This window comes from Fukomys damarensis, unplaced genomic scaffold, assembly GCF_012274545.1.
Source record: "Fukomys damarensis isolate Sample0158 unplaced genomic scaffold, DMR_v1.0_HiC HiC_scaffold_4, whole genome shotgun sequence".
In the NCBI taxonomy this organism is placed as follows: domain Eukaryota; kingdom Metazoa; phylum Chordata; class Mammalia; order Rodentia; family Bathyergidae; genus Fukomys; species Fukomys damarensis.
The window spans coordinates 33,851,660-33,865,746 of record NW_022900916.1 but is presented as its reverse complement, the minus strand read 5'-3'; the positions used below and the strand labels follow the sequence as shown (position 1 = coordinate 33,865,746).

Sequence of the window (14,087 nt, the reverse complement as noted above, 5' to 3'; positions counted from 1 at the left end):
AAAAAAAAAAAAAAAAAAAAAAAATTACAATCCTTTACCACCAATATATGTAATTCATTTTAGTATTTACAATCCTATTTAGACCCATTTTCTTCTATCTCCTTAACTTCTCCCTCACCTCCATTCTATTTGCAAACCTGTAATTTTATTTTGTGACCACTACTAGGATGTGAGCTTTAGTTTGACTCAGGATGGTTTTCCTGAGCTCCTAAAGAGCAGGACCCAGCACACGAAATTCTGGTTTTTGTTTGTTTCTAATTATGTTTGAAATGTGGTAAACACTGTACACTATACACTAAATGTACAGTAAGTGAACAAAAGGGATATCCAAATCTCATAACCAATTTTTGGTCTAATCTGATGAATGCCACAGATGTATTCACTATAATCCTGATTGGAAGAAATAAATCTCCAGGGTCTTATTCTGTTACCTTTACTGTTATAAATGTAACAAGATAATAAATTATGTATTGAGAAACAATCTGTAGCATGAGGTGAGACGAAAATATCTATCACCCTCAAGTTTTAATATGTTTCATTTTATTAATGGTCTCTTATTTATCACATGGAGGAATTTTCTAAAACCACTACTTACAGAATGAAATCTACCTTCAATTTATAGTTTAAATTAATGCAAATAAGATTCCCTGGTTTGCTGTGCTGATATTCATTAATAAATATTGCACTGGGTATTAGAAAGATTCAGACTGACTAAATGAGGCTCTGTTTCAATATAAACAAAAGCCTTGTGTTTTTCACTGCTGTGTTGGCCCAATTCTTATGTCTGACTTTCATTAAGGTAAATGAATGTTAGATGGGTGCATCAGCAGAGCTGTGGATCCTGTGGGAACCAGCCAGCAGAGGGGCTCTGTAGTGAGATAATCCTCTAGTTAAAACACATTTAATCTCATTAGCAGAGTAATTGTGCTGTTAGGGGAAATGGCCAACCAGGTTAAAGAGAAACCCACATAGTCTAATTACACTTTCACTTTTGTCACTGGAGAATCAAGTATTGAAATGAGAGGCAAAAGATGCAGGTTTTGTGCTTGGACTAAAGAGTTTAGAGTCTTAGAAAATTCCAGGTTTCTTGTACTTTGTAATGCTTATATAAGGCATTGGTGTCATGTTATACACATTCTGTAATATTTTCCTATGGAATTAAATATACCAATAGTATGGGATTCTGTCATGTTGCTCCTTTTTATATATGCATTTGCTCTCATTTTTCCAACAAAGCTATATGCTTTAGACTTCACAAAAGGATTTGTTTTGGTTGTTTTGTCTGTCCACACTGGTGTTTGTTTGTCTCTGTGTTCCTGGCCTGAACCCTGGGCCTATGCACTGAGCTACAACCACCACCCTTGTAAATATTTGTTTTTTGAGACTAATGCTTATTATTAGACAAATAATATTTGCTAAGTTGATGAATTGCCCTGGATGGCCCCAAACTTACCACCCACCTGCTTCACCTTCCTAGAGTGCTGGGATCGCAGGCATGTGCCACCATGCTTGGCTTCACCAAGATTTTAGAACTCTTCGGGATATAATAGTGGAGGAGAATGTTCTGAAACTACCACAGTATCTAAAATTTAGTTATAAAAAATGTGGTTTTCCATATTTCTGCTCAGTGGGACATTTTCTAGCATCATTGAGTCTGTGACCAAATATTTTATAGTGATCTTAATTTACATGAATTAGACTTTGCCATTTTTAAGATGTGGTACAGAAGAAAGGATGGTAGACTAATTAGGAACCAGATCTGACTTCAAGATATGGTCTTAAAACTTGATAGCCATGTGACATTTGCCAAATTACTCATCTTTTCTGAACTGCAATTTTGTCATGTACAAGTGGAAATAATCATCAGTGTCAAAGCAGTCCTCAAAACAGAATGAGGTTCAAATATGTAAAAGTCCTTCGTAAGCGTACATCCACTTGCTTTATATCCCTAGCTGCTACTCACAGCTTTTTCATAATCAGCACATAATAGTTTAATTAACTTGTTAGATATTTGGGAGGTTTACCATTATGTTTTAGATTTTTTGCTGATCTTACATGAATGACTTTTGCCAAGAATTAATGAAAAACAAACTGTAAAATGAGCTTTGATACATTTTTTTCAAAAAGAAAATACACTGAATATCTCCTGTCCAAGAAGGCCTTATTATATCACTTCCCAAATAAGATGTGCAGGAGTACAATGTATCAAAAAATATGAATGCCTTATAGTAACAACCTGAATGCATAAAAGGTCAACTCAGAACCAAGTCCTGTATTTGGAGCTCTCATGCCTATGACTATAATTTTCATTCTTAACCTCATAAAAATGAGTAATTTTATGTTTATTATCAAACTGACAGAAAACAGGAACTGGCTGTTACCATGATAGCTGGAAATGTTTTTTCACAAGTTTTTTATGAGACAAACAGTTTATTAAATCTTACTTTTTTCTCATTAGGTGATACTTCAGATTTTCTTATGATAAAGCATATATTCCTTTATGGCTTTTCCATTGCTTTGAAAAGAGAAAACATGTCTCATGAAATGAGGTCTTGTGTTGGATTTTTTAAAGTACAAACTACTGTAGGCTTTTTCAGTCTTTTGCATATTCGGCTATAGTTAGTAGCAATAATCTGCCCAAGACCTTAACCATTGAGCAGAGCACCTGATTGCAGACATTGACACTTAAACAGCTGTTTCATCTCCTGTGTGTTTTAGATATTTGTCATCAGTATAATCCAAGAAAATGTCAGTTCTTCAAGAATATTTGACCTATCTAGTATCTTTTATCTAATATCTTATCATATTTTCATCTATACTCTTTTATAGTATCTAGTTTTTCTATTGATGCATAGTCACCTGCAAGTTATCATCCAGACAGGAATGACCATTCTTTTTCTGTCTTATGCAATGTACAAATACAATAATCTTTATTTTTCTGTGTCTCGGATTTATGAGCCAAATTTAAATGTCTGATTTAACCTTACAGAGGTTATAAAAACAGGTAAGATGGAATGGTAAGAATAATAAAACCTTTAATTCCCATCTAATAAGTGAGCCTATTTAAGAAATTATCTACAAAGAAGTAATGAATCTGATCCCTATAAGACGAATACAGGATGCTAAGAATGGAATGCTGTCTGCTATGGATTAAAAATGTTTGTCTTACTTCCATTTTGGAACTTGGTATTTTGTGAGTCAACTTTTTCATATCTAATCCTTCAGAGTGTAGTATGGTAATACGGGGCCAAAAGTGACTCTAAAAAGTGGTGATCTTTTCTATGTAGATAGTGGCTCTGTGAGAAATAAATTTATGGAGAACTTTGAACCGTAATAGAAGAGTGATAACCTCATGGGTATTATTGTATATATTATTATAATATATATTGTATATTATTACATTATCATATATTCTAAAATTACATATATGCATATATTTGTATGTATATATGTATGTGTGTGTATATATACACATATACATACATATATATGCATACATATATATACATATACATTATATATATATATATGAGAAAGTATGGCTAGGGGAGCACAGAAAGGAACCACAGCGGTATCAGATGATTATCCTGGCATAATTGAAATAACAAAAGTATGAGAATAAAGGTAGAAATAGAAAAGTTTAATGGCCAAGACTCATAATTGTTGCTCTGTGGCCATGATTCACGTCGTAATTGTCAACTAATGGATCAATCACACCTTTACAGCTTCTTTTTCGTTAGAGTGTGTTGCATTCAGGTTGGCTGTTATTCAGTTGATGTTAAACATAAGAATGAGGTAAGAAATAATCATAACCTAAGTTCAGGAACAAGATTAACTGCCAGACAGGCTCACTAGAGATATCAAACTGATTTTCCAAACCATTTTTTTTTATTAAACATAATGAAACCCATCCTGTTGAGGAACAATGGAGGACAGAACTCAGTAGCCTGCCTGTCTCTTCCAGTAAATATATACTGTAATTTTAATCCAAATAGGTGCACAAGTCATGTTTTTGACACATGAAATACTTCATTTTTTTCTTGTTATTGATGCCTTAGTAAGGGTCAACTTAGACCAGGATAACTATATTTCTCAATGTATTTTAACTTACTAGTAATTTGTCTTCAATATTCCTCATCTTGACACATTAACAAAATGCATGCATCATCTAGTTTTATAACCTTTTTTTCTTTTGTCATTTCAATTGTTTTATCATCTTGTTCAGCCAACCATATTTATTCCATAAAACATAGCTTTAAAATAATTCATGCATTGTAACCCCTTTAAAAAGTACAAGTCTAAGTGAATTATGATAATTTCGTATTATTTATTAAAATATTAATTTACTATATCCAGTATAGTTTCATTACATCAGGTAAAATGCAAAGATATACAAAACACAGCTATTAGTACAAAGAAGTTTAAATGTATAGAGAATATATAGAGAAAAATATAGATATAAAAATGACAATACTATGAACTAAAGTAGTCCAAATAAATATATGAAGCAGTGAAGTAAAACAGTTTAAAGAGATTATGACCAAACTTCATGGACAAGTCAGTTATAGATTTGTCCTTGAAGGAAGACTATAGTGAAAACAATAGTTTTTTTAAGCTTCCATATCAGCTAGAATATCATATCTAGTTGATATGCCACAATTTAGAAAATTCAGGTATATTTGAAATAGACTGCATAGAGCATATGAAAAAAAGGCAAGATTTTTTTTTGTTTGCTTGTTTTTTCATATATGCAGTAAAAGAAGGCAGTTTAAAAACCAGTAGGTCAAATGCAATTTCTAGTTTTAGTGTTTTGGGGAATCGCCATACTGATTTCAATAGTGATTGTACTAGTTTGCATTCCTATCAACAGTGTAAAAGCGTTCCTGTTTATGCTGCAATCTCACCAGCATTTGTTATTATTTAATTTCTAAATGATAGCCATTTTTCTGGGGTAAGATGAAATGTCAGTGTTGTTTTAATTTGCATTTCTCTGATGGCCAGCAATGTTGAATAGTTCTTCATGTATTTATTGACTGTTTGTATAGCTTCTGAGAAGCATCTATTCCTTTCACCTCCCCATTTTTTGATTGGGTTTTTTTTGGGGGGGATACTAATTTTTTTTTTTTAATTCTTTAGATATTAGTTCTCTGAGGTATAGCTGGCAACTTTTTTTCCACACTGTATGTTGTTTCTTCACTCTGTTGGTTGAAAAAAATTTTTTTAAACAGTAGGGCACAGACCCCTCAGCAGAAGTCTGTGGACATAGGGTGGTGTGGCAGCATAGGGAAAGGACATTCAGTGCACACATAAGGGACAAAGACCCCTAGATAAAGAGATATCCAAGCTAATGGGACACCCAACCAGAGACATGACAATCAGGAAACAGGAGTAGGGAGAGTGCTCTAGGTAAGTAATCCAGCATGTGCAAAGGCTTAGAGGCAAGGGAGAGCAGGGTACATTTACAAAACTACAAGTAGTTATATATTCTGTCCTTTAGTGAGACTAATAAGATAACTGTCTGTGAGATAGATTCAAGATGGAAAGAATAGTTAGGAGATTGTATTGCAGAGGCCTGGGGAAAAAATGGCCTTATATTAAGTTCTCTCCATTCCTCTCCATCTCATTTAATATGAACATGAATTAGGACGTTAATGGAGGCACAGGAATGTCTCCCTGGGCTCCACCATTGAGCTAATTGAGGTATAGCAGAAGGTAGACACCTCACAAATGTTGCCTTTAATGAAGGTATGAACAAATGAGGATATGTATTACGCCAGAAGATTATATGAAAATGTCTCTAAGTCTGGAAGCTTCTAACATTAGTAAGACAGAGGAAAAAGTGAAAGATGGTTTTTATGCTTGAGCCTTGGTATATCTGAGATTATAATGACTCAAAAATAGAGAATACAGAAGAGATGACTAAAATGACAGTGAGAGGACAGCAGTGAAGTGTTCTCTGCTGGGTATAATTTGAATTATCAAGAGAACTTCCAGTTGAAAGTATTGAACATGTGATTAAAAATGCAGAGCAGAACCAAAAAGTCACTCCTAAAGGTAAGATGTACTACATCTTAGGAAAAACAATTCACTTTTATAATATTAAGATATCTGTGTTTTGTAAAATCATGGTCCTCTCCATTCACATAGTTCTCACTACATCAACTCACATGTTAGAGTTTTCAGCAAGTACTATGTCCGTGGATTATCCCACATTACCTGACCACATTGAGTCCTAACCCTAAGGATGAACATTCAAGAGGCAGTGATGTTAGCTTTGTATGTTACATAGAGTTGAATTAAGTCCAGAATGTTCTCTGGCGCCAAGCTGTCCAAGATCAAATATTGTCCTTCTTATGCCTTCCTTTCTTATTTCAAATGGCAGTTATAAAAGTGCTTTGCTTCATTGTGTTGTAAGAAATATAGGAAACAAAGTGTTATGGTTATCTGAAACAGTTCTGATATATAATGACAATATAAGCAGTTAATGTTACTGCTGTTTTTTCTGTTTCTCAGTTTCATCCTATGTAATGGAAGTAGTAATAAATAGCACAGTTCTCATAGAGTGATTTGGAAACTTACATGAAATAATCCATATAAAACTACTTGATTAGAATATGGTAAGGACTTCATAGGTTTGAGCAGTTATTAACACAGTTGCTACTGACATAGCAACAGGTGAAAGACTTGACAGATTCCTGTGTCTTGCATTAGAATATCTGAAAACCAAACTGATCTGGAGCACCTCAAATAGAATTTATTTAATAGGTTATACATACATTTCCAGGTAATTGATTGTAATAACTTGCAATTTTACTTGGGGAATTTTTGACAGCTTTGTATTTTATGGGGAAAAAAAAATGAAAGAAAGGCTACCTTACTGCAAGTAAAGTAAAATTAAAAGGCTAAAGACAGAATTGCCAGTCTGTTGGAAAAGGAGGATTATTATTCTACATTTGAGTATTATATCCGTAGCCTTTATTTATTTATTTATATGCACTTTGGAGGAGTTTAAAAAAAGATTGCTTGATATTAAGGGTTAGAGTTTAAGTCACTTCAATTTCCAAATTACATGCTTAAAAAAATTTAACAGCTGTCATTTTAAAGAGGCTTACTTCATTTTACCTAAAGTGCTTTTCAGTCTGGAGGGAACACTTAAATGTAGTTGCAAATCACTTGCAATATACTCATGCAAGACTTTTAAAAGTTAAATTTGTTTATGAGCCTACAGAATCCAAATGTTATAGATAATATTTTTTTTCTCCCTTCAGTTAATGATTTTTGCCTCTGTTCTTCTCTAGTCCTAGCCATGAATATTACTCATTACAAATAAAAGGAACCAAATCCCTTTTTATTTCATTAGTTCAGCAAATTGTCTCTTAGAGGTGTGGGCTGAGGACGTGATTGGGCTCTGCAGTGATGAGCTTATTTTGCACTTTTACACAGAAAATCTTTATATACAGAAGACACGGATAGTAGTTAGACTCAGCATGAACAATTACAGCTGTTGGGGGAGAGCCTCTTCCTGATGTGCCAGTGGCTCACTCCCATGAATTAAGAGGCAAATGTCCTCCAAAGTGCATTAACCTTTATGGATTTTTCTTTGGTTTTCACGTTCCACTGATTTATGGTCTTAAATATGCCTGTTGCTGCTGTTTCTGAATGAGTTCCTTGTAAATCATTTCTAAACGATCTTTTTTGACTCAGATAATACAAGTAAGTTGAATATATCTCAAATCTATTCCTGCAAGGCTTCTTTCATTCTTCACCCAAGTTGTCTTCCATTTTTCTCTGTTCCTTAAATGTTATATCTGAGAGCAACTGAATGTGAAACGTTTCTTAAAGGACCCATTTTGCTGCTGTAGCTTCCTTCTGTGCACTTAGTTTCTGGCCCTTTGCATGTCCTTACTTGGTTGTCATTCCAAGGCCTCATTTACCTGAATATAAGTAACTGGTAAGTTCTTTGTGTAATTACTGGATCACATCTGGAAGGGACTTTATTATGTGTTCTAGGTTGTTGGTTTTTTTTCTTTTTTCATTCAAATCAAGTGTGGTAGAGATTTTGAATATACTGTGTTCTCTTAAAATTCCATTGTGAGCAGCTCCTTTATTCATAGGAATAAATGTTACTGTTCCCATTGCCACTTCTACAATTCTGTATTGACCTTCCATATTCAAGGTAGCAGCCACAATTCTTGGCATAGGTGAAATGGAAAAATGGAGCTGTATGATAAAATGAATGTGTGAGAAGGTGGCTGGCTGGGTTAAGCAAAAGACATGGGAAGTAGAGTGAATTTTTAATTAATCTATAATTTCTCTAGATAGAAATCATATCAAGCTAAAATAAATTTAAACTTAAACTATTTGGTGAAATGTCATTAGTGTGTGCTCATTTGTGCATCCCAAAGAACATGTAACTTACTGCAAGAAAGAGTGAATTAAGGAGTTTAGTTATTTAATGTGGATCTCCTTGTCGAGGGCCACTAGTTGATAATCTGAAAAGAAAACCTCTGGTTAAATATTTACAAAGAGCAATTTGGAATTTAGAAAATAAGATCTATACTTTAAATATTCAAATGTGTTGAGAATTGGTTGAATGCTCTTATTATTTACATTTTGGTTTATGCTATTTTACAGAGACTGATTTGATTAACATTCCTCAAAATCCTATAATTAGATGCTCTACATACTACATTGTGTGATCCTTTTCTCTCTCTCTCACTGTCTCTTTTTCTACCTGTACAGATGAACCTGTGCTTTGTGTTTGCCTGTTTCTGGTTTAAAGAGGTAGAAAATCCCCAGTGTGAAAGCATTTCTCCAGATTAGATAACGCCCCTTTGGCAGAGTTCCATCTGTGTTCTAGATTAACTTTGAATTTTTTTCTTTCATAATGAGATCTTTTTATTGTCAAAAATTCAGTGCTTTCTTACCTCCACAGAAGTAATTAGAAGCCTTGTTGGAAAAATTGAGCTTTTTGAAGATTGTCCTCTATACCCATAACTCTTCCTCCTGTCTGCCATTTAACAAATCATTTTTATATATTTATCATGTTTTATATATTTTTGTATATTTATCACACACACGTGGAATGGTTAAGTCAAGTTAATCAGTGTGCACAGTTATTCATATTTCTTTTCATGAAAAAACTTAAAATCTACACTTTGGGTAATTTTCAAGTATACAAAACATTGTTATTAATATAGTCACCACTGTATAGTAAATCTCTTAGATTTATTCCCTCTAAATGAAATGTTGTATCCTTTGACCAACATTGCCTTGCCACCATTCCTCTGTCCCAGCCCTAGTAACTGCAACTTTACTGTTTTGTAACTACCAAAGGACTGTTAAGGCGGCCCTCATTTTTCTCTTTCATTCTTAGCCACATGTTTCATGCTTTCTGCACAGTGAGGTCCCTCACAGCTCTGAACGCAGATTTGGAAATATGTTGAATAGATTCCCTCAAGTTACAGATGACAATATCAGCCTGGATGTGTCATTGGAGACTGATGTGTGTGCTTGAGGGAATAAATGATTTGTATTTGAAAGAAAGCACTCAGTTGAAAGTGATGGGGGCCCCACTGCCACTGCTGCTTGGAGCCCTTTCATATTTCAGAGAGTCTAGACAAATACGGAACTAGAAAAAAGGGAAATGTGGATGATTTAGAGACTTCTGTGACTGTATTTAAGAATAGGTTTAGTAAAGATTTTTATTCTAGTAAACGCTAAAGATTTTCAAAATGTAAAAAAGACTTCTGCTTAGAATTCTTTTTCTGAATCCCTTTGATGAAAATGGATAAGTATTCAAATGATTGATTTTCATAATATTAAAAGATAATAAAACGGATTTGATGGATTTGTTTATTAGCAAATTAGTTGCAGTCTTTTTTTGTTGGAGCCAAAACTAAACTAAGGGGAATGGGTGCACCTGGGTGGTGGATCTCTGGAGAAGTTCGATGAGATCAGAAGGTCAGCATGGTAGGATATAAGATTTGGAGACTTTAAAATTATGACCAGGGTTAGCTCTCTGCTTTTATTTCTCCATTTTTTTTCCTGCCTCCTTCTGCTCACCATAACGATTCATGAGTCTTTGATTTGGGTCAAGCTTTTACTTCTTTTCCACATAGAAAATATCAGTTAAGCCTTATCATTGTTGTTTCTCTTGTCTCTTAATTTTCTTTTTTCTTTCTTGATTTTCTTAGGTAACCTTTTTGATTGTGATAATTCTACATGTGTATATATTGTACTCCCTTCCCCTTCTGCCACACATGTGCTCACACACCAGAGTTTAATATTTAACTGGTGATATAGAATATTTTCTGTAAAATATTGATTTATTAAGTGAATAACACTATTAGGTTAGGCAGCTAAGTGTAAGGAATTATACATCAAACTTTAATTAGAAGGCATTTATGAAATATAGTCTTTGACATGTAGAAGGTAATTGTTAAATTTTTTCACTTAATTTCATTTTAACTGAGTAGCTAATACATTCAGTTTTTAACAATCAAATGATTATGAAAAGGTGTAACTGGAAAGTCTCATTTCCACTCCTTCAGTCTTCAGCCCTGTCCGTATACCTCCTACAGGTACTTACTGTTTTTTTGCAAACTTTGCTTGGTTATCTTTATGCTAAAGTAAATAAGGATATATAATTCTTATACAGAGCTTTTATTATAAATTTTACTAAATACATATTGATCTGCACCCAGTCTTGTGCCATAAAAATGATGCTAAAATGATCTTTCTACTCTTTATATAGATGATCTCATCCATATTCAGATCGTAGTTCTTAGAAGAATTTCCCAGAAGTGGTATTCTGAGGTCAAAAGAAAATGCATTAGTAATTTTGAGTGATAGTATTAACTTGTCCTTCATAAAGGTTGCATGTATTTTTCACTCCTATCACCAATATGTGAGAATACCTCTTTCCCTACATTTATGTCATCAGAGTATGTACTTTTAGAATTTGGCCGGTTGTTTGGGTGTAATTATATGCTTTGTATTTTTCTTATGAATGAATTCCAGAATTCCAGAATTTTTTCTAATGTTCAATGACTGTTATATTTATTTTACTGTAAACTGTCTTTTCATGTTCCTTGATCACTTTTCTACTGGTTTCTAGAAGTCATCTACAGTACAAATTGGAAATATATACCTTCTCAGATATTCATCTTTTGTCTTTATTTATTTTATTTCACTGTATTTTCTTCATCGTATTTTTTGAGAAAATGAAAAAGGTGCACTTCCTTTATATAGCACTGTGGAAAAGTAAAATCACCATGCAATCTAAAACCATGCAAAGCAATCTTAATTAACAATCAAGTTGTTTCACGACGCTTAATAATTTTCATTAAAACATTAAAAACTTGGGGCTGGTGATTTAGCTCAGTGGTTCTGCTGCCTGTCTTGCAAGCACAAGGAACCAAGTTTGATCCCCGGTACCAAAAAAACAAATTAAAAACAAAACATTAAAAACTCTTTGTTGGTGGTGGTGGGGTTTTTTTGTTTGGTTGGTTGGGTTTTTGAAGGTCTCACTGTGTAGCTCAGGCTGGCCTCTTAACTCATCATGATCCTGTCTCAACCTCCTGAGTGCTGTGGAGGCAAGTACCACCACACCCAACAACATTAAAAGCACTTACTGCCATTAGTAAATGTATATGGAAATGGAAAATGAGAAAATTACCAAGTGTTTGGTATACAGTAATATTAGAATAGCCAGGCGTAGTGGCTCACACCTGTAATCCCAGCACTGGGGAGGCTGAGGCAGGAGGATCACTGTGAGTTCAAGACCAGCCTGGGCTACATAGTGAGTTCCTGGTCAGACTCAACTACATAGTAAGACCCTGTCTCAAAAAAAACAGAATTTAAGTGTTTTACTTCTTTTTAAATATCTTACAAAGAGTAGTTTGAAGTTGGATCAGCTGCCAGCAAATTATGCCTCCCTTTTTCATTATTATAAACTATCTCCAGTAGTTCCTTAAATATGAAATCTTTTGCTGCCATCACTTCCTCTGGCATCCCTTCCCTCTTCATCTTCTTCCTTCTTTTTGTCACAGTTACTGTCCTTCCTTGTGTTGAGAAGTTTGCCTTTTTCTATGCCTACAGATGTCTGTTAAATGGCAAATACATATGAAAATTCCCACAATCACCCTTTCTTCCATAACTCTGCATTCAGATCAGACTTCATATACTGTCACCACTTTTCTTGCTGCACTTTTATCTAGTTTGCTAATTCCCTCTTTCACCTATAGGTCTTAATAAAAATGACATGTGGATTTATCACTGAGAACAAGGAAATAACACAACTGTAAATATTGTTGCATGTAAATGAACTAAATAACTGATGTATAATGATCAGCTACCAATCAGTAGACTTGGAAACCGTCATATGATTGGTCAGTAATTGTGATGCACATAAGTTATCCACATAGAATATTCTGAAGACCTATTGCTATAGTTGGTACTTTATGCATTTATTTGCATTTATTAAACTGTGCTAACTCAATTATGATACTGTGGAATTTAAACCATGTTATGAGAGATGGAGACTGATTTATGTCATTAAACTGTAGCAAATTAAATTTGTGCAGAGAAAGCAGAAACTGCCTCTATAGAAAAGTACAAAGAGTGATATAAAAATTTACGTAGTTGTCTCTGCAACTTGACAGTTATTAACATCCTGTTAGGTATGTATACTTTATTTGTTTTGTTTTGTTTTGGCACTGGAGATCGAACTCAGGTCCTTGTGCTTGTGAAGAGGCGGTGGAACCAGTGAGCTAAATCCCTGGCCCTATACTTTGTTTTAATAAAGGAAATAAAACACTACAAATGAAGTTGACGTTTTCCTTTGTCTTTCACCTCCCATCTCGTTCCCTTTCTTAACCTGAAAACATATGTATCATGAATTTAAGAGTATCTTTCTTTTTCTTTCTCTCTTTCTCTCTCTCTCAACATTTATATGTATACTGTGAAGGTTTCAATGAGAAATATATGCTATTTGTGGGTATGCTCTTTAATTTGCACCATAACTTTGGGTTTTTATCATATACTTTCCATTGCGTCTTTTAGTCTTACTTCCTTCTTGAATTAATACAAATATTTTTGTTTCTCTTTTGCCAGTTTATAAGTCATGTTTTTCTATTTAATAAGTTAAATAGCTTATTTTTAAAAAAATATCTAAAGTTCTGTATAAATGAGTAATAGAGTAATGATATGTTCTCGTTAGAAGAATCAAAGCCCACAGATCCCCAGCTGTGCCGTCATAGTTCTGTAACTGTTTTCTGATGTGCTTAACAAACTTTTTGCTCTGTTTGTCTTTCAGGTTTATTCAGGAGATTGAACATGCCCTGGGACTTAGCCCAGCCAAGCAGTGTCCTCTTCGAGAGTTTCTCACTGTATACATCAAAAACATCTTCCTTAATCAGGTCTTGGCTGAGATCAACAAGGAGATTGAAGGAGTCACTAAAACATCTGATCCCTTGAAGATCCTAGCTAACGCAGACACCATGAAGGTGCTGGGAGTGCAGCGCCCTCTCCTGCAGGTAACGATAAAATAAAATTATTTTTGTCAGCTGTTTTTATTAACTTGCCAAGAGTCATAAATATAAAAAAAGAAGAAGAAGAATTACCATCTGTTTCCATATTCATCAGAGACAAAACAAGAGGAAATAAATTAAACAGGCACTAGGGAAATTTGGGTCTAATGTAGTTGGATAATGGCAGTTCCTTAAACTCTTTAAGAAAACATTGGTTAACTTTGAATGTGGGAGATGGTGAGTCTCATTAGCATGCACACAGCTCTTCATTATTTGCCTGAATTTGTTCTTGAAAGGCATTGTTTTTTCCAGTGGTAAATGCATCCCAGAAAATTAGGGATTACCAGGAAGGAAATTGGTTGCTCTTCCTAGCAGTTACCAGCAGGAAACCTTCTGTATCATTGAGGGCAGGCTTGCTGTAAATAGCTTGAATAGCTCACAATGAATTTGAACCTGGCTTTTCAAAGTCAGATCATTTAATTCAAATAATGATATTATTATTATTATTATTATTATTATTATTATTATTATTATTATTATTATTATTATTATTGA

The 14,087-nt window shown here is 33.9% G+C and overlaps 1 protein-coding gene across 2 annotated transcripts in view; it reads left to right on the top strand.

The window, feature by feature from the left end:
* The window catches only part of Exoc4 (exocyst complex component 4), a 741,153-nt gene that overhangs the window by 505,960 nt on the left and 221,106 nt on the right, over positions 1-14,087 (top strand). For both annotated transcript variants that reach the window (XM_010611733.3, XM_033757669.1), the window contains exon 11: positions 13,319-13,538. In XM_010611733.3, the coding sequence (XP_010610035.1) occupies positions 13,319-13,538 (220 nt within the window). The remainder of the gene's footprint in view (positions 1-13,318; positions 13,539-14,087) is intronic.